We start from the raw sequence: 21,302 nt of genomic DNA on the forward strand, positions 1-21,302 counted from the left end.
TACCAAAAATGCATGTGTTTAGTAAGAACTGAGCCTGTTCCTTCAGGTCCCCTCAGCCTGAAGCATGTTCTCCGCTCTCTTACAGTGTGTCCTGGCTACTTATGGGATCCTGGTTGTGACAGCAGCAGCCTACTGGATGCACAGACAGAACAAAAAAGATGACCAGTCATCCAGCACCACAGCCTGAATCACTGACCTCTCATACAGTGATGTTTAAATTCTAATGATTCATTATGGAGTGAAGAAAGAGAAGGAAATGACAAACCACTACCTCTGAATGTGAGAACGATGGAAATCTACCATGTTAATAAATGCTTTGTAAATGTTTGACACTCTCTGATCATTATGCAGTGACATTATAAGAAGTCACACTGGTTGCCATGGCATCACTGTGAGTGCAGTAAAATTGTTCACCCACAAGATGTCCATCTGCTGCTGAAGAAACTGCAACCAAACCACTACTTTTTGTTTATTTTTATGTATCATTTTATTACCCAAATTAAACCTCAATTTAAATGTTATGAAGAATTAATGCAATAACAAAAACCATACATTTTGTAAGGCTGAAAAAGATGACAATTTGCTTCACAGAGAACGCCCACTCTGGGTTTCAGAGCGTCTGCAAGCAATTAAAATTAGGCCTTTCAATTTTTACAGTTTGAATATTTTATTCATTCAACCAAGATTGTGTCTGAGCTTGTAAACATTGTTTAATTTATTGTCTTTTGTGTGGTTTTTGCACCTTTTATTTGCCTTTCTTAGGGAAAAAAACAAATAATGACTAAGCTAAAACATTTGCATTCATAAGGAAAACATATAAAAACCCTTTAATCTTGCATATTGAATGTATTTAGCATTTAATCGTTTAAACCATGCAAGAGCTAAAACACATCAAGCTGCGTGCAACAGTATTTAACCTCACACAGACATTTGCTTGTCAAGAAATTGCTCAATTTGGTGTCACAGTTTGTTTATTTTTTTCAGTGTGTGTTGTCTTCCCGAGAAGCATTTAGGTAATAATTAGGCCTAGATTCATTAGAAGTCAGTTATTGATGGTACACTGTGTTTGACACGCTGTACACGTTCCTGTCATTGAATGTTTCACATTCATTTTGACTGTAAGGAGTGCTTTGCATAGTTCTGCCATTACTGAGCATGCAGCAGGTTAATTGCAAGGACACCCTGTAGGCTACACGTGCACATTCACTGCATCTTAATTGTGCAATTATTTGTGCATTTTTGGGTCAAAGAAGAGGGAAAGTGTTGCAAAAAAAGGCCACACACACACAAAAATGCACACACACTGCCGGCACATCACGTGATTTAAAATAATTGGCGGGTCGAAACGAAAGCAAACTGCATGAGTGAAAGCGAAAGTAACACCCGGAGCACCTGAATGTGTCTTTATGTGAGTGAGTGTGTGTGTGTGTGTCTTAGTGAACGGATCCCTCGCGGTTATTGTTGCCACAGCCGAACATACAATCAGGCTGTTTTAAAACGAGCGGACCCGTCTTCATCATAATACAACCTGTAACCGAAAGTAAGATGTTTCTTGTGCGTGAGAGCTGCGAGCTGCGGCGGGGAAGAAGCTAAGAGAAGCTGCGACTGACAGTTACTACAAGTAAGTGGGCTTTGTTTCATAATGCAGAGGCTGTTTAGGGACAAATGTTGCTGCTTTATTCATCTGAGCGCAACAGGTACTGAACTACAACCAAGAAACACATGAATGGGACGCTTTCACTGTATTTAACTCAAACTAGGCCTGAATTTAGTTATTAAAAAGAAGCAGATTGAGTTATGACACCATCTCCCTGTGACATTCACTCATATTTTTTTAAACCACAGCAATCCCAGTGTCACAAACTTGTCACAACACCTGTATTGAAATTCCACAATGTGTAAAATAACAGTAAAATACACATCAATAGTGACAGAATCATTTCTAGAGGTGTTTTCACATTTTTTTTCTGTGCTGTTTCATTATTTTCTTGATTATTTTGCAGCTCTTTAATGAAAGTTTGGACACACTGTCACACACTGTGAATTTAATGTTTCTGGATCTCAGCTGAAACAGTCACAGTGGCTGACAGCTTTAATTTTCAGGGTGCTTACAGCCACGTCACTGGGTCAAAAGCACCAGTGTCACAGTCAAGTCCATTCACCGCTGCACTGCAACTTAAGTGGCTGTTAAAACAAACAAGCACAAAAACAGTACACTTTCAGATTCCTTGTACTCATTCTTTCAAATCCAGTGTAATGAAATACAGGACTTTAACAATAGAAAATATCCTGTTACAATAACGACAGGCTGCACTGTGTGATATTGTGAGCTGAGGAGAAAACACATCCCGGAGTTGCACAACTTACTGTAAACTAATTAGAGTGTGACGCAGCCTTTCTCTTCCTAAAAAGATGATCAATGAGGTTTAAAAGATTAGGGAAGTAAAATGTCTGGAGCAGCAGCAAGATTACAACTCAGTGTGATAAGTACATGCACGCTGCACAGTTTGAACGAAGAAATAAAGCAAAAAAAAAAGTGAATATTACAGTTTTAAAAGAGGGAAAATACAAAGAGTGACAGAAAGAACAGCAAGAAAATGTTTTTGAAGCAATATATCTTTTCATATTTGGGTTTGTTAACATGTAAAGCACTATAATGTTGATAATGAATAATATATTGAGTATTAAACTTTATTTTTTTAGCACTTTTCTCTTAGTAAAAGTTGTAAAGGGCTTTAAAACAAAAGCAAAATGTTACAAAAAAGAGACAACACACTTTACTTATATCCTGATATACTTATTCTGCTTAGAAAGTCTAGACCTACTTCTTACAAAGTTGTATTTGTATTTTAAGCTTGCTGCTTTTATCTTTTATTTCAAGGCACTTTGTGACTCTGCTCTGGAAAAGGAGCTTTATAATTAAACCTTCCTTACTTTAAATTAAAAACTACAGTGTGGACATATAAACGTGCTGGAATATTTTTACACCAAAGACTTTGTAGAGCGACGCAGAGAAAATCCACAGATTTTTTTCTTCTTTTTTTTCTTTTTTTTTTGTTGCTTGACGGAGAAAGCGAAAGATTTTTTCTATTGCTGTCATTACCTTTGTTACATCCGCCCTTCCCAGTGATTGATGGTACACAAACATGTGGTTTATTGTCAGCCACATGACCTGATTCGGCACCGGGCACACACACACACACACACACACACACACACACACACACACACACTGGATTGATGTGTTGCAATAGTACGCAGTAAAACAATATTTGATATTTTTATGATAATCAGTGGCAATGTGAAAGTAGTGGCTTGTAGTGATGAGTCTACAGACATTTATCAGGTGAATCTGCTGCTCCCCTCTGCTTTATGGAGCTTTGCATCAAGTTTCACTTCATTGTTTTTCTGTCCGGCTGCAACTTAACTGTTTAGTTTCACTGTCACTGTTCACATAGTGTTATTTCAGCCTCAGCAGGCAGCTGTATTTAGCAAAAAACTCTAAAACTCCTCTGCACCCTGCAGCTCAGTGTCAAGCAGCAGACATACTGTAATGAGCAGCTAGCTGATGGATGAAGTGGAGAATTCAGCAGCGAAAGAGACAGATATTTCCCTCAGGAGTTGGTGGAGACCAAAACAGAGGTGAAAGAGAGTGAATGCACAGCTTACCAGAGGTGGGACCAAGTGATTGTGTTGCAAGTCACAACTAAGTCTCAAGTTTTTTGCACTTAAGTCCTGAAGACCCAGACACACCAAACTGACCTCAGAGAACTAGCGGTGGTGACAGCCTCCTGCTGTGTGGCCTGATGTCTTGGCCCAAAAAGTTGCACATGAACACACCGCGAAGACTGCAGCTGACGGTCAACTAGCATGTACACTCTGCACTCGTGTGAGAGGAAATAACTCTCCACACTAGGCGGCAGTTGTCTACAATCGTAATTTAAAAAGGGAAAACGGACGCTAGTGAGCCTAGCGTCTTTCAACAATGTTGAAAGAACAGAGTTTATTACTGTGCGCCACTGAACAATAACACAAACCATCAGAAAAGTACGTAAATAAAGTAAGTAAATAAAATACAAGGTTTTTTTGGTCTCACTCCCTCTGACTTTAGCTTGTTTGTTTACTTGCCTCACTTCTGTTTCTCTTCTCGTGCGCTGAGTTAAACTGCCAATTAGAGTGATTTCATCCCCAGATGAGCTGCACTGTCAAATCGGCATAAAAAAGTTGATGAGGGGCGACAAGAGGCAACGGTGCGGGACACACCGTATAAACAAGAGCAACAGACACTCACCAACGGCCCAACTTAACGGCTGACCGTGTCGAGGCCTTAAGTGAAAGACAGACAAATCCCAAGTCCTGAACCTCTAAGTTTCGAGTCCAAAATAAGTCACAATGTGCTCCTCACCAAATATAAAAAGCATTTTAATAATATAATATAATTAATAATAAGTAGTAACATATTTAAATTACAGAAATCACAAATGCTTATTAAAATTTGTTTTGATTTGTTAAAACAAGTTTGTTGGAAGTTGTTGCGTCTTCGTAACTTTCGACCCGCGCATTTTGCACACTGCAATTCATTTTTTTTATCATCATGTAGCTTTTATATGTGAACAAAATTATCTTTGGTATAACTTTTTCCCAGATGGCACTAAATAGCTTAACGATAGCTCATCACGGTTCTCTCCTGCAACTTGATTAGATGCTGTCCGATTGGTTCAAACAAAGTGGATCCCAGGAATTATGTTTTCTGTTAAATAGTTCTTAACACATTTTTTAAAATCACATACTTTTTATTCTTTGGGCTTGGGGGAAGGTATCAAGGATTTTCAAAAAGCTCAAGTCCAAGTGAAGTGAGTCACTGTTGTTAAAGTCCAAGTAGAGTTACAAGTATTTTTTGGTTCTGACTTGAGTTCCCACATCTGTGTCTCACATTTATCAAGTGGACACAAACACAGCCCCTAATTACCTTGTAATTGCTGGGTGTGTAAACAAGCTTGTCATCATCGAAAAGGTGATGATATGTCAATGCTGTGTTCACAACTGGTTTCTGCTGACAGCAAAAAGCCAAAAAAAACCCCCCGAGTTATAGCAGGTTTGAGCTGATGAGAAATACAGTGAGGTGCAATAGAAGATTTTGACTGCGATTGTTCATTTTTCTATTTCAGCTCATCTGATTGTTCAGCGACAGTCCTTCAAGGACAGATGACAGAGCCTATCCAGCCTCTGCTCTTCTCCACAAGTTTCTGATGATGCTGATAAATATCGATTAAAGTCTCAAGCTGTTGTTTAAAGCAACATGGAAAGAGGACAGGGTGTCAGATGAGCGACCAGGAAGGAGTGAGTGATGGAGGATCTGCCTGTGAAAAGTGGAGGAACTGGTGCAGCAGGCAGTCAAGACGGGGATTCTCCTTTGTAGGATGGTCAGAGACAATCTTGATAGAACAGTAGTACAGAGCAGAAAACAGAACCACACAGCTGACTCACAGAACCAAAGTCAACCCCCCGAGGAACCCGTGGGACCAAAGCGAGCACAGAGCCCAGAGAGAGTTCAACCAGAGAGCCAAGAGGAGACAGACAGGCAGCTAGATCTACTGTGCTGGAAAAAACTGAACTTACAGGAAGATCCTGAAACCTGGTGCCAGGTTAGTGCTCAACATTTACTCAGGGAGAATCACAGTTTGTGGATTTTATTGCTTTGGGATATAGATTTTTAAACAATGCACAGATGGCTGGAGAGAGATAAAGTCAGAAATCAAACACCAGGATTTTATTCTTAAATGTTACATCCAACAGTGGAAAAAGTGCTCTGATCTTTTACTAAAAATAAAGTGCAACACTGTAGAAAGACTTCTACAGATGGAAGTCTTGCATTCACAGTTTTACTGACGTTAAAATATTAGCATCAAAATACACAAAATGATCATTTGTATATCAGTTAGTCATGCTGTGCTACCTTGAATTCATAAACAAAACTTTGCTTTTCTCCCCAGAAACCAGCAAACATATTGATTTATTGATTGTTTGGGGACCATGTTAACATCAGCAAAGCTATATCCAAACAGTCAGTCACGATCAGTTTACAAACTCTCACACAACTCGTGCTGTGTAATCCAAGTTTTATTTATCCAGTCATGTGCTCAGTGCTTCTCAAACACATGCATCTTGATGGAAAAAAAAAAAAATTATATATATATATATATATATATATATATTTATATTTATATGTATGTATTGGAGTCTGGCTTTGAAGAGCGCATAGATAAGTTTTACTTTCAGTTCAGTGTTAAATCGTAATGTTTTAGTTGTTAAATGTGGTTCAAAGTCAAACAATAAATCAATATATCTGACATACCAAAAGTAAAAGTACTCATGCAGAATGACCCATTACAGAATAACATCACTGGATTATGATTATTGATGCATTATGTGTACAACACTTTAATGTTGCAGCTGGTAAAGGTGGAGCTAACTGTATATACTATTGGTTCATTGGTAGGATATCTTATTTTATAATAACATCATAATTCATTTCTATGCAACATCTGAATCTGCAAAGTAAAAAAAAGTATACAATTTCCCTCTGAATTATAGTGAAGACGAAACCACAAGTACCTCAAAATTGTACATAAGTACAGTACTTGAGTAAATTTATTTTAGTTGAAAACATGCCAACATATATACATTTTTTTCAATTTGAAAACAATTTTAAAAAACATTGTTATGAGATGATTCATCACGTTATTGGTGACAATTAACAGACTTTCCACATTTGAGCTGAGCACGTGTAGGTTTTTATTACAGCCGGACACTATACAACAACATGAACCACAACAAATTTATAGTATTCATTTGTTATTATGCATGTGCAGCAAGGCTATATAATGATAATGTAATAATAATTATTATTATTTGAAGAAGAAAAAAAACGAAAAATTAACCACAAACATGTAATACAGTTGTTGTACAAAGTTTTTGTATTGCTGCAAAAACAGAACAAGATGTTTCTACCATGTTGAGAAAGATAAAACTCATTGTTGTTTATGATAAATATTGACCGTCCGTATCAGTATGAATGCAGTTTCTGCATCAAATCTCTATTCAATACTCAGGAGAAAACAAACTGAGTTTCTCACACAAACACACACACACAAATCTCGGTGGTTATCACTGCGTCCCTGTTTGGACACTCAACACAACTTGAAAAAGTCAATTATCTGAGTTTATCTTTGGACTTTGAATGTTGGCAGAGAAACTTTTCAGCTTCTTTTTTCCTGACAAATCTGACAGTCTGACCACAGCACAGCATTGAAAACACTGTACAGAGCATTTTTATTTTCAGTACTAGTATTTATTTTCTTCTTCTTCTTTTTAAATTTAGGGCTGTCAATGTTAACACGTTAATAATGAGTTAACCCAAATTCCCATTAACGCAACTGATTGGATTGAGGCGTGAGTAACGCATGTACCTTCTGTTATTATGACCCCCGGCCCACCCTGTAGTTTGAGAAATCAGGAAGCGATGCAGCAGTAATGTTATGGATGGCAAGCAAAAACAAACCTCCGTAAAGAAAGTCATCTTTTGAATTGCAAGTTCAGCTTCAAAGCCTTGCCAAATGGTTCTCTCAACAAGACCAGAGTTATCTGCATTTATTGTGAATTTAGTTGCCACCAGAGTCGTCAACCTGCTTAAAAAGTTTAGCTGACCTTTAAAAGTGTGAAGTTGGACACTACATTGTGTTAGTGTTACTAAGTAATGTTACATTCAGGTCAATATGTCCATCTGTTGTTGCTTGTTGGGCTCGAGTTTGCCATGGTATGCTCGCAGCATATTTTTTGAGCTTGCAGAACCTTTGAGGTTACTATGGAGAATATTATGGATGTTATTTGTCTCTGTTTTGGATTGTTACAATAATAATAAGCATACATTTGCATAAAGCAAGCATATTTGTCCACTCCTATGTTGAAAAATATCCCTTTAAGGTAAATTTAGAACAGATAAAAAATGTATGATTAATTTGTGATTAATCAGGAGTTAACTATGGACAATAGTGCGATTAATCGTGATTGAATATTTTAATCGATTGACAACCTTATTATTATTATTCATACAGTATAGAAGGGATATTCAACTCTGCCTGGGGGTCACTTTTGCAAAATAACAGGAGGCCAGGGACCAGTTTTCAGGATTCAAGGACATTCAGGGCTCATCCTGGACCTCTGCTGAGGGGTCAAGGAGATTCTCTCCTGACACTTTTTTTAACAACAAGCTCTTTTTTGATGCTTCTTTATGCACTATGGCACTTTATTTACAATCCAAGTACAAAAAAATCCTGGCACGGTAAATCAATTTATTTTCATTGTGAATTAGAAAATGGTCGTTAGGCCTCTCAGCACCCTCTTGTGAGCCAGATTTGGCCCACAGGCTGCAAGTTGAGTATCACTGCAGCAGAGCATCTCTTAAAATAATTCAAATACTAAATTATATATTTAAAAGAACTGTGGCAGGATAACAAAACCTTTTTAAACTAGGAAAATATAGGTTTTGTTAATTCACAGACTACTTAAAATAATTTCATTTAGTGTAGCTGTACTCTCTCGTCTGTGACTGATGTACATCTTCTTAGGAGACTTGTAAATAAATGTTACCCACACAAACTGATTTTGCCAAAACTTTATTTATATATGTACATATTATTTATTTCCAATACCTTCCCTGTTGTAGCTATTCAGTGGAGCCGATGCTGAGAGCTTGCCCACACACCTCCGTCCATTCAGCAGTGCAGCAGAGTACAAACTAGTGAAACGCACGTACCAGCAGCTGCAACACAGTGGTTACTACTGGGGATCGATGACCATGGAGGAGGCACATGAAATACTCACACAGGAACCACTTGGCACCTTCCTCATCAGGTAATCCACCTCTTTGATTTGAAGGTTTTATTGTTGTTTTATATGTTCGACGGATGTTGTTTTTGTCTGCAACCTTTTATGCAGTTCTCTTGCCCAAGTGTCTCACCCAGTGTAGCTTATTTATGATGTAAAATAGGTATAACTTGAATATGACTTGCAGTTACATTCATGACAATGTTTAAAAAAAAATGTGTTTTGTGAACAGCTAAGTCTGATTATACCATAATCTATATGTCCACTAATACTGGAAGGGTATGGGATATTGTTTATTTGATTTTAATGTCCCTATTTTTCCTGCTCAAATTCTCAAAAAGTCAAAATTGGATAAGCATATGTATATATTGTCATCCTGTATTATATTTCTCTACTGCATGCCCAATAAAAAGTGTTACACAAGAAAATAAACCTCTGTAAGTGTGCACAGACTGACTGTATATATGCTGCTGCGTCTTTGCAGAGACAGCGGCCAGCCGGATGTTTTCTTCACGCTGAGTTACCAAAGTGACGAAGGCCCGACAAGTGTTCGTGTCCAGCTGAACAACCTGCTCTTCAGTCTGTATGGCAGCCACAGGACTTTTGCTTCACTCTTCGCTCTGCTCACGTATTACACCAGCTCATCCTGTAAGCTGGCGGTGCCCTATCGCAAGCAGCGTCCGGAGCGCCTGAAGCAGATGTGCAGGAGGGCTCTAATACACGCACACGGAGCAGAGAACATAAGCACCTTACCTGGACTCAGCACTCAAGTTAAAGACTATGTTCATGCGTATCCTTGTTGTATATAGACACGTGTGGGCAGAGTGCCTGTCAATGTATCAAGATGTTGTTTTTGTTGTAAGTTAAGCAAATATTCTGTATTTGTGTTATTTACACACGATCTGCAAGTTGTTCGATGGTTGTTTGCACACATTATCACAATGTTTTACAGTGTTTATGGTACATATTATCATTTTTTTAAATTAATAACAGATTCTGTGTAACTGCTGCACCACTCCTCCATCATAAATATCAGTCGTAACGTCCATGAAGATGTAACATTTGCTGCTGTTTAAAGCTGCATTTATTGATGTTTGGCCACCAGGGGGCAAATAAAAACATCAAAACATGCTGACATATCACCACTTTGTCATATGCCTGTGAGACCTGAGTGTTTTTTGGTGTGCATTTTTAATTTCTCCTAGCTATTTTGGATTAGTGCAACCTGACAAGTAGAAAAAAAATCTAGCTTTTGTCTTTGATCTGAAAATAGTTTTAGAGAAAAAAAAGATGTGACCAGTTGTCCCCATTTAAGAAACTGAATGTGGGGACAGTGGATTTATTCTTAATCATCACAGTGTGGAATGAAGTGTAAAACTATTTATTTAAGTGCCTGAATATTGCTGTGCAAAAACAAAAATAACAAGCAATGTAGTATATCTGAAAGCCTTTTGAAGTGCTCGTTTTGTAGCTCTGTACGAATTTCCTGTGCTCCATACTCCAATCTAGGAATGTCTTTTAAGTACTTTTTAATTTACAGCATTGTGGCTTGTTGTTAAAATTGGTCAAATTTGTGTAACAAATGTTACAAAGCACAATAAACAAGTGAAAGGGACACTTTGCTGATTTTCAACCAGCTCTGTTACCATAACAGTGTGGGTAGTTTGTGTAAATGAACTGTGGTAAACTTCCCTCCATTTTACCAGTGCCCAGATCTCCCTGCTCATCTCTCAGCTCAAACTTTTCACTGGCTCTAACTCAAACTACAAATTGTACTTCTTCATTTTTGTAGACCCCACACCACATACACAGAGTATACAAGCGGATCGAGAGAGAAATCTGCCTCTCTCTTTCTCATCGTCTCAAACTCAGACAAAACTGTAAAACTGGGTAGTGCTGGTCAAATAAAACCCAAGATTCTGTTACTCTATTGCCTATTTTCTGCCTTAAATGTCTTCAGAAACATATTTTAGTGCACTGTTTGGCGGTAATATGAGTATTATATGAACAGGAAGTGGGTTCCATACTGTTTCCTGTATTGTAAAAAACAAAGGCTGAAAAGGTTTCCTATTTCGCTCCTAAAATGTTTCGAGAATCATATTTCATCTCACTGTTTAACTATAATTGGAGATCATTTGTTACCAGCCAGCCGCCATATTGTTTTCTGTGGAAATAGAGCCAAGCTTGCATCATGTTACTCATCAGCGGGAGCGTTTATTGATCACGCACAGCGCAGTGCATTCTGGTAGTTGTAGGTTTTCAACCTCTTGAGCTAAAGCAAATGCCACAGTCCTTTTTCTCTGTTTTCTCTATAAAGCAACAATGTCAAAAGTATTTGTGTCTTTCTACTGCATAGACAGCTTAGTTTTAGGAGAAGACCATCTTTCCAGCAGATTATGTGGATTACAAGCTATGTAGACTACGAGCTCTTATTTTGTGATCATTTTAGGAAAACAACCTGTTGCTTTCTCATGAACATGAGGTATTTGTCCAATTATCGAGAGAAAACGACCTATTGTTTTCCAAGATAATGAGTTAATTGACCCACTATGACCAGAAAATGTCTCTTTTGTCCGGAAACAATGAGATAATTAACTTAGGATCTCGAGATAACAGGATTAAAAGAACAATTGCAACCACAGCAGCTCGTGGGTAAAGAGTAAAGAGTAAAAGAAGATGGAATATTAGACATCGACTCATCATTCGGCCAGAAACAAATAACAGCGACCCTGCGCCTTCATAAGAGGACATTATATTTTAGGTTTGCTGCACCTTATACTTAATTCTGCTTAACTTAATTAACCTTTTGTTGTCATTCATGGATAGTTTTATGCAGCATCTAGTGGTAGCAAATGCAAAATACACTTATTTATGTAAAAACAAGATGGCGGCCATCTCTGCCAAGTCATTCTACAGCTGATCCAAACACAAAAGTGGACAAGTTACAAAACTCTATCACATTTTATTTAACTATATCAACAGGATTACTGAAATATACACGCCTGATTTGAATGAAGGCATCATAAGAAAATTACCTTTTCTTTTCTGTTATAAGAAAGTAACTTCTTTATCCCAAGATAGCGTAATAAAACAAAATTATTGTAACCACAGCCGCTTTCAGATCAGCTAGTTTTGGTCTCCACCAACCTCTCAAATATATCTGTCTTTGTTTACTGTCTCTACCAGCTGGAGAGTTACTTCTGGGAACATTGTCTTCTGCCAAAGTGGGGTCAATGAAAGCAGCAGAGACTCAGCTATATAGTAAGTGCTGTAAAACCAAAACAACCTGCTAAAAGAGGACATAAAACTCCACGGAGCCTTTAGAGTTGGCGATTTTTCTCTGTGGGTTCATCACTAAGAGCTACCCCTTTCACATTACATGCTAGCTGTTTGATTAGGTTTTAAAATACAGAGAGAGAGAGATTAATAGGCCAACTTTGGACTCTGATCAACTATTTTCAGTGCTTGAAATCATTTAATAAGTCAACTTAATGTTTCTAGTCACGCGGAACAAAAAAACAATTGTACAAGAGTGTGATGCTTTGTAAAATGTTGTTAAGGTTGATTAAATAAAAAAAAAACTTCAGTCAGTGAACTATAATGTGTGTGAAGCCGAGGCTGAACTGTTGACCAGCCAAAGGAGGGGACTGACCCAGGGTCCCAGGCCCTCGAGTTTATCTGCTCCCCTGATTGCTTAGCAAATACTTTTAGGAACTGAGATTACCTAGTTATTTTTGGCCATGTTAGCAGTGGATGGCAATGTCAGTCTTTCAGTCCAAAACTTTCATCCAAACTAAATTATTTCAACAACTACTGGTTGGACTGACTGGAAATTTGGTACACAAATCATGTCTTGACATAGCTACATCCAGTGCCATCTTCAGGTTTAATTTTTAATTTGTCAAATACTTTCGTTTATCATCAAATACCAGCAGAACTAAAGACATTCTCATCAGTCTCAGTTGTACATTGTTTTAGTGCTAAGTAGCAAATTTTAGCATGCTAACACGCTAAACTAATGGGTCCATGTCATTGGTCCGACAGCCAGTTGGTCCGACATCCCATTAGTCCGTCGGTCCACGGTGCTGAACGGCTCCCGGCGGGCGTATTTCTACCTTGATGGTGCGCCGCGACCGGCTCTGGGTCAGCTGGGAAAAGCTTGAGGCAAAGCAGGCTCACGGTTTATGTGTTTGTCACTTTCTTTTTCATTTTAACCCACACCATGATCTTTTCCTGACCCTAACCAAGTGGTTTTTGTGCCTAAACCTAACCAGACCTTAACCACAGGGCATCATGATGATTTCGGAACAGACTTCGGAACAATGGGTTTAATATGGTTGGAACAATGGGATGTCGCACCAATGGGCTGTCGGACCAATGGGCAGTTCCCAAACTAATATGGCCACTATGGTTAGCATACCTGCTAAACATCAGTCTGTTGATACTGTCACTGTCGCCATGTTAGCATGCTGATGTTAGCATTTAGCTCAAAGCACCGCTGTAATAGTAGCCTACAGCCTCATAGCTGCTAGTATGGCTGTAAACTCAAAGTCCCAATTTCGCACTACTATACACAGTAATTGTATAAAGTATGTATATACCTATCTTTACACAGTGTTGGGCTTGACCAGTATTTTCCCAAACATCTGCCTGAAAGACAGAGAGTAAGTCATGGAGCAACATTTCATCCACAACATATCCACCCACAAGCTTAATTTGTTCTTTGTAGCTGCAGCTGCTCACAATTAAAATCCAGTTTTGGTTGTTTAGCCAGTGCAGGGCTACAGCCAACCTCTGTGGCTGACAAGGACTCACCTTTGGTGGGAGGTATTTCCTGAAGCTTCACGTTGTTGTGCTGTCGATCCTAGTTGCTTAAATGTTTCAGACCGGAGGTTTTAGGACATATTTTTTTGCAGTGGAAAGAGTTTAGTCCGACTACTAGCAGCTACAGTGTTCTTGTCATCTTTCCTCCAGACAAAACTAAAGTAATGGGAATATTTACAGGGACTAAGATAAGTTTTTACATCTTCAAAACTAGCTTGCTGTTTTGTGACGTGCCTGCACAGTGCAGCAATTATGACAATGAGTCCATTGATGTGATGATGTGATTCATGTCTTTATAGTATACTTTTTTGTAGTTAACGCACAAGGAATCAACAGACTTTATTGTTTTATCCTCACAGGAAATTGCACAATAAGTGCACCGTTAGACATCAATCGAAGAGTGACTTTAGAAAGTTGCTGCCAAATAAACCTCACAAAGAGTAAACAAAAATGTTTCCCCAAAGATTTGAAACTTTTTGGTTTGTTTTCCAAGATCTTTCTGAAGCTGTCTCACCACCATTTGCAATTTATTTAAAGTCTGTGCAACTTCTCCACACAGTTACACACACACTTTACAGCACACTTAAAAACCAAGCCCCTTTTTAGTGCTGTATATGCACACTGACAGCATAAACACTGGGATGCAACTCTTTCTGTTTATAACCAATCTAAATAGTTGTGTGGTGGGTTGGACAGGGGCCCATGGTTCATTTGAGTCCTGGGTCCTAGTAGCAGGTCAATCCGGCAGTGTCAGAATCTGACTGTCAACTGAGAAACTATCTGCCATTACATTCAGATAGGCTTTGTGTCAATACACAAACACACACAGCTGAAGCATGCACGCACACACACACACACACACACACACACACACACACACTTTTGATTGAGTACCAGTCTTCTGTCATCTGCTCCACTTCCTGTCCTAAATCTGACTGGCAGTGGCCCCTTTAGTCTAAATTAGCCTTGCATCAGGGACACACACACACACACACACACACACACATACACACACTTTTCCTATCCTGAAATTATCCCTGCCTCATTAACCTTAAACAATGTTGACGTAAGACCATCACCACCGTGACACATATAGAGGTGAGGCCAGATAATTTGTGTAGCACCTTTAAACAACAAACGGAACGGATATTAAAGTCAAATAGAAACAAAAAGAAAATATTTAAAAGATAAAATAATTTGAATGAAGCAACATAAAAGTGAGAATAAAATATGATGCTGTAGTTACAGTGCAGAGAAGACATGAATGAATAATACAGATGTAGTTCAATGAAAGCCAGTGTAAATCATTTAGCTCTATCTATGAGTGCTGAGTGTCTCCTGGGTCCGCGCGATCCCGGACTCTGCCTCCCACTGTCCCGCGCGCTGAGTGCACCTCCTGCACGCGACTGACTACATTATTATTACGATGTCAAACGACCTCTCTTGACTTGTCCGCTCGCACGCGCGCAGCCTCGCGGACTGGGATTACAACAACTGGAGTGGCGCGCGCACAACTCGCTCGTGTTTATGTAATGCCATATGTGACTGAGAGTGTGTGTCTGTGTGTGCGTGCGCGCTGGAGCTGGCGCGAGCTGGTCCAGCACCGCGGCGGCGACAGCGGTCACACGTTGAGCATCAGCGACCCGTGCGTGATTTATCCTGCGGTTTGAGGGCTCGTGAGATTTCAGAGGGGGTGCGGATTTGACCCAGCATATAGGAGGGCGCTCGAGCTCCACCGTTTTCACGCACGGCACGCACGTAGACCCGGTGAAATCGTCACGCGGATAGAATCTGTGGAATCTGTCGCGAGTGTGTTCCTGCGCGGCCGGAGAGCATCCCGGCAGAGAGCGAGGTCCGGTCGGTCGGTCGGTGGTTTGGTGCGGGTCGGTAGCACCGCGTGGAGCGGGGAGGTAGAGCGGGACGTGCGCTGGACTCCTGGCCGCATCGGAGCATCCCACTCCCGGCAGCATCCATCCCTCCGCGCCTCAGCTCCAGCGGGAGGCCCGGAGCGGCGGCAGGATGTAGCAGCGGATTAACGGAGGAGAGAGGGGCGCTCAGAGGAAGAGAGCGGGACCGAGCGGAACGGGGCGGGACGGAGGGGACATGGGGAAGGACCAGGAGCTGCTCCAGGCCGTGAAGACCGAGGACTTGCAGACAGCTCAGCGGCTTCTACAGAGACCTCGGCCAGGGAAAGCCAGTCAGTATCCAGTATCCCTCCATCCTCCTGTCACACACACACACACACACACACACACACACACGCACACACACACACACACACACACACACACACACACACACACACACTACCCGTCAGTACCAGGTCAGGACAGTGCAGGCTAAATCTGATGTGATGCCATTTAACCTAAATGGTGCACTGTGTGTGTGTGTGTGTGTGTGTGTGTGTGTGTGTGTGTGTGCTATGACGTTGAGAGTGTGATAGTGATGACGTTGCACATGTGTGAGAACAGTCATCAGAATGTAATTAGAAATCAGGAGGATGCTTGTTACCCATTTTCCCCCATTGACCATTTGTGTGTGTGTGTCTGCATGAATGCACAAAAAGATGTGTGCACACCAGAGAGGGTGTGTTGGTGTGTGTGTGTGTGTGTGTGTGTGTGTGTGTGTGTGTGCGTGAGGTGGAAGTACACGAAGGTCCTACACTGCTCTCGGGACAGGGGGATTATTGGTGTGTGAAGATGCCAGATGTTAGTGGTAATAATGTGATGATCGTAAGTGTACACGTGCAGACATGTGCACATATGTGGTGCCCCTGTGTGTGCATGTGTGTGTGCATGTGTGCGTGTGTGTGTGCGTGTGTGTGTGTGTGTGTGTGTGTGTGCGGGTGCGGGTGTTTGACGTGGAGTCAGCTGGGACTTGAGGTGATAATTAGATTTCAATTACAGCCTTGAAACTGCTCTCCTCCTCTCCCATTTCATCACCAGGCCCTTCTCCATTTCTCTACTCTGAGTTTGTCTCCTCTCTTCTTCTCTCCTCCTTTTTCCTCCCTTTCTTATTCCTTCTCCTGTTGCCACAGCTCCTCCTCTCACTACTCCCATTTCACTTCTCATCTCACTTCTTGCTTCCTCTCCTCTCTTCTCGTTTCCTCGCCCATCCTCTCCCCTCTCCTCTCTCCTCTCATGTTCTCTCTCCTCCTCATTCCCTCCGCTCTCTTCCTCTCCTCACCACTTGTTTCCTCCTTCACCTCTCTTGTTTCCTCTCCTCTCTTCTCATTTCCTCTCCTATCCTCTTTCCTCTCATGTTCTCTCCCATTCTTATTCCCTCTGCTCTCATCATCTCCTCACCTCTTGTTTCCTCCCTCACCTCTCGTTTCTTCTCCTCTCTCTTCTTTTATTTCCTTTCCTCTCCTTCTCATCCTTTCTGGCATCCTTCCTTTCCTTTCCTCCCCTCTCATCCTCTCCTCTCTTCCCCTCTCATCCTTTCCTGTCTCCTCTCCTTTCCCACCCTCTCATCCTCTCCTCTTAGTCCCTCTGCTCCCTTCTCCTCTCCCCTTGTTTCTTCTCCTTTTGTTTCCTCTCCTCTCCTCTCCTCTCATCTTGTTTCCTCCCCTCACTGGGTTTCCTCTTCTCTCCTCTCCTCTTATCTTGTTTCCTCTCTTCTCGTTTCCTCTCCTCTCCGCCTTTCCTCTTCTCTCTCCTCTTATCTTGTTTCCTCTCCCCTAGTTTCCTCTCCTCTCCTCCTCTCGTGTGTTTGTCTCTGAACATTCCAGCAGTGCCATGGAAAAGAAAAATGCTTCTCCTCAAATGCCAGAACAGATCAGCTCTGAGTGCTCAGTCCACTGCACACTGACAAAGAGAAAGGGGGAGGTGGGTGGAGGGTGAGGGAGACGAGGGGTGAGGAGGAGGGCTAGAATTGGAGAGGAAAAGAGTGAGAGTGCAGAACAGAAGGAGGGAAACAGTGAGATATGAATACGGGGATGTGCGGAGACAGGAAGTGATGGGGAGAGGTTAAAGGGTGAGTTATTGAAGGTGTGTGGGTGTGTGTGTCAGCGTGAATCCAGGTTTATGTTTGAATAATTAAACAGGAAGTCGGGTTTCTCTGCTGGAGATTCACACACACAAACACCTCTAACACACACACACAACTACAGTCAGGCATGCACAGAAACACACTCGACACATCAGGTGTTAGTCATGTGCCCGACTGCGTTTGTATTATTAACAGTATGCTAATGATGTTTAGAGCAGCAGGTGAGAGGGAGTTACTGTAGTGGTTGTTTCAAAATGACAAAACTTGATGAAGGGTGAGGTAGGAACTGAAGAGGTGACAGGACGATGTGAGGCCATTTCACACTCTCCTTGGTCACTGTGGGACAGTAGAATGCGTCTTCAAATAATGAGCAACAGATTGACAAAGATTAGACGGGAAGATCAAAGTCACGTCTGTATGATGCATATGTAGCTGGAGCTAGCAGCTGCTCTTAGCTTAGCTTAACATAAAGACTGGAAAAAGGTAGAAACAGCTAGCCAGGTTTTGACCTGTTGCTAAGCCCCGCCCCTTTGTGATGGTCTGACAAGCTGTCGCAGTAAGCATGGAGCCCACACTGTAACTAACTGCACTCCCTGAAGAAATCTTATCATATTTTTGGAAAAATGAAAGAGTGATTCCAGAGAGAAGCAGACAGAGGGGTCTACAGTCTGTGTTTGAAGGATATATCCAGGATGTCAAACTGACTCAGCAGCAACAACAGGTTAAAAAGACAAAGATAGTTAGAAGCTAAAGCCGAACTATAGGCTACAGATCACAGTGTAAAAGTGAACCACCACATCACTGCTGATCGCCACAACAAGACAATGATATAAAGGGAAACTTTGCTGATATTGAACCAGCTGTGTGGCATCACAGTGTGTGCAGATGAACAGTGTTTGGCTTCGCCCCCGTGCCGCTGCCAGCACCTTGACCTCTGCTGCTGGATGGGCAGGGATATCAAACAACGTTCATTTGCGCACAGTGCGATGACACTCAGCTGGTTGAATGTCAGCAAAGTTTCCCTGCTTCCCTTCACTGGTTCCTGTACAGCAGGGTCGGTCTTTATTCACTGTTATAATCATTAAAAAGCAAAAGCAGCATGTGTATACATTCAGTAGGCTTTATCTTCAGTAGCTAGCTAGCTAACCCTACACTTTTCAGGGTTTGATTTAGGTTTTGGAACAGGGAAGAAACGTATATCTTTTTCCAACCTCTCCAGGTAATGAGTATCATTAATACACGACGTGCCCTAGGCTCAACATTTAGCTCCAAATCCACAAAACCAGCCTGAAAATGAAGGAAGTTTGAAACGATTGCATTGGAGTCAATGGAGCACAGCTGTGTTTTTGTCAGACCCTGGTCAGAGCCGGCCTGATGCTATGTTATGATTGGCCAGTCTGCGTCCAGGGGCGGGGGGCAGGACTTAGCAAAGGGTCAATTACACAGCACAAAATTTCAAATACCATTCGTGTACTATATTAAATACTCTATAAAAGTTTACAAAAGACAAAGGTTTGTAAGAAATTTGTGCAAAAATGTAATCTATGTTAATGCCCCTCAAAATGGCAGAAGGTCAATCAAAATACTTTCAAAATAGGGCAAATACACAACAGTGTCTAAAATACTGTACAATCCAAAATAGGGTCAAAACATGTCAGAAATACCTGACAATACTACTTAATAATACAGTAGGAGCACCTCTTCAGGAGAAAGAAGAAACATCAAAACGCTAAGCACTGCCTGTTAGTGGCACTACATAATCTCTTGGTAATGCACTGAAATGGGTCCAGAAGTTATAAAATCTAGCAAACACAATTTCTCAGCTCATTAATTACATTAACACGTTGTATCTCACTTATTTAATTCGTACAAAAATCACATTGTGTAAAAAGGACAATTTGCTTGCTGGGAGCTGCAACTTCCTGGGGTCTCTAGTTGCAGAGAAAACTGTTACAGTCCAAGAAATAGTCTGGTACATAACCCCCAAATAGTTGTTTTCTATACTTTTGTTTCTGTGTCCTCCAAAATTTTTAGCTTTTTCTTCAGAGGTACACTGTGGAGGATTGTTGGTTGCTGTTTTTTAACACACTCGCCAGTGAAAGTGGAAGTAACAGCCAACCTCAGATTTAATCTCGTTTGGTGTTTTGCCTCACTATATGTGCATTTTTTCTGCACCGTATCTCTTGGATGCCTGCTGCTTTCAGTCTGGCACCTGGTCACTACCTCTTTTTAAAGTCCCGATCTTACCTGAGCACTGTGGGGGTATGCGCCTATAAACATCCTGAAGACAGAAAATAGGGAGAAAATAAGAAATTACAGGCAGAAGGCAGAGTCTCTGCAGAAAGTCATAAGTGATGATTGAGAGGGATTACCTCTGTATGAGTCTACATTTTTAGATAAATCCTGCATAGTATATTTTTAAGAATTATGCTGGCTTTCTTATTAGAGGGATCAATTCATTGTTGCGTTTGATGTGTTAATTGGTTTTGTGGACAGCAGAAAAATATAGAATGTCAGACTTATGTTTTAAAGGTCCAGTGTGTAGGATTAGAGGCTTAGAACTATGGTGGCTGGTGTGTAAACGTGAATGGCTCTATCTAAAGCCAGTGTTTGGTTTGTCTGTTGTGGGTTACAACATGGTGAACTCTGGGAAAAGGACTTGCTCCATGTGTAGATATAAACAGCTCATTTTACTAAGGTAACAAAAACACAACAGTTCTTATTTTCAGGTGATCACACACTAACAAAAACATAGTTCTGAACATTATATACCATTTCTGCTACACTGGACCTTGAAATTAATAGTCTTACTGCAATCAAGGGACCCACTGATTTTGTCAAACAGAATTTATTTCTCAAAGTTTTAATGGATCACTTCAGACAGACGGATGTTGAGTCTCTGGTACACTTTAAAATAGATGACATAGAAAGCGAATGGCAGCTTCCACAAAGTAAGGCATGTTTCTAAACCATTTGGTAATGGTTTCCTTATCTTTGGCTCAGTTGCAATAAAGCTCTTTATCTTAGAGATATGAGAACATCCTTATCATAATTGTATCTCTTTTATGTTGGAGCAAGCAACTAAAATGGGCACTAAGTAATTTGTACAATGTATCTGCCCCTATCGACGATCAGGAAGTGCCATAACACTGACCGTTTTGCAACACAGCCAATTGTGGTTCAAAAAGTATTAAGACCTGGTGTTCCAGGGCTCCCACCAGCTCACCTGATAGGGCAGGCACCCCATGTACAAAGGTTGTGTCCTTGACGCAGTGGCTGCAGGTTAAATTCCAACCCACGGCCCTATGCTGCATGCCATCTACACTCTGGGCTCTAGTTTCGCAGACCGGGTGCAGCGGGGGCGCAGCGCACCTGCGCTTCACCAACTGGGTGTGGCCAGGCGTATTTTGTAAGTTTGGCACACCGTGCGCCTGGCACAGCTACTCCTCTTTCCTACCTCCGTCCCTCCTACCGGCGCAAGTCGGAAAGAGAGAGGAGAGAAGGCGTGGAGTGGGTTTTACACACATCACACCAATCAAATGAGCCCCTCTCCTCGCCCTTAAATGCGCTGCGCGAAGGTGTAATGAGAGTTTACTCAATTC

The 21,302-nt window shown here is 41.0% G+C and overlaps 2 protein-coding genes across 2 annotated transcripts in view; both read left to right on the forward strand.

Annotated features, from left to right (window-relative positions):
• Positions 1 to 859: 859 nt before the first annotated feature.
• Positions 860 to 10,710, forward strand: LOC126390628 (suppressor of cytokine signaling 1-like). Its single transcript, XM_050045021.1, has 4 exons — positions 860 to 1,621; positions 5,169 to 5,645; positions 8,726 to 8,913; positions 9,371 to 10,710. Exons 2-4 carry the CDS (start codon positions 5,421 to 5,423, stop codon positions 9,693 to 9,695), a joined length of 738 nt encoding a protein of 245 aa, XP_049900978.1. The 5' UTR covers positions 860 to 1,621; positions 5,169 to 5,420; the 3' UTR covers positions 9,696 to 10,710.
• A 4,689-nt stretch (positions 10,711 to 15,399) lies between these two features.
• The window catches only part of LOC126390944 (caskin-1-like), a 52,441-nt gene continuing 46,538 nt past the window's right edge, over positions 15,400 to 21,302 (forward strand). The window contains exon 1 of the mRNA XM_050045465.1: positions 15,400 to 15,907. Within this exon, the coding sequence (XP_049901422.1) occupies positions 15,814 to 15,907 (94 nt within the window). The 5' untranslated portion in view covers positions 15,400 to 15,813. The remainder of the gene's footprint in view (positions 15,908 to 21,302) is intronic.

Source organism: Epinephelus moara, chromosome 5 (genome assembly GCF_006386435.1).
Source record: "Epinephelus moara isolate mb chromosome 5, YSFRI_EMoa_1.0, whole genome shotgun sequence".
NCBI lineage: Eukaryota > Metazoa > Chordata > Actinopteri > Perciformes > Serranidae > Epinephelus > Epinephelus moara.

Excerpts from the sequence above, each read along its gene's own strand:
- LOC126390628 (XM_050045021.1), top strand. The coding sequence starts at position 5,421 with ATGGTCAGAGACAATCTTGATAGAACAGTAGTACAGAGCAGAAAACAG. Across the intron at positions 5,646-8,725 it reads ATCCTGAAACCTGGTGCCAG|CTATTCAGTGGAGCCGATGC; the intron begins GTTAGTGCTCAA and ends TCCCTGTTGTAG. Across the intron at positions 8,914-9,370 it reads CTTGGCACCTTCCTCATCAG|AGACAGCGGCCAGCCGGATG; the intron begins GTAATCCACCTC and ends GCGTCTTTGCAG.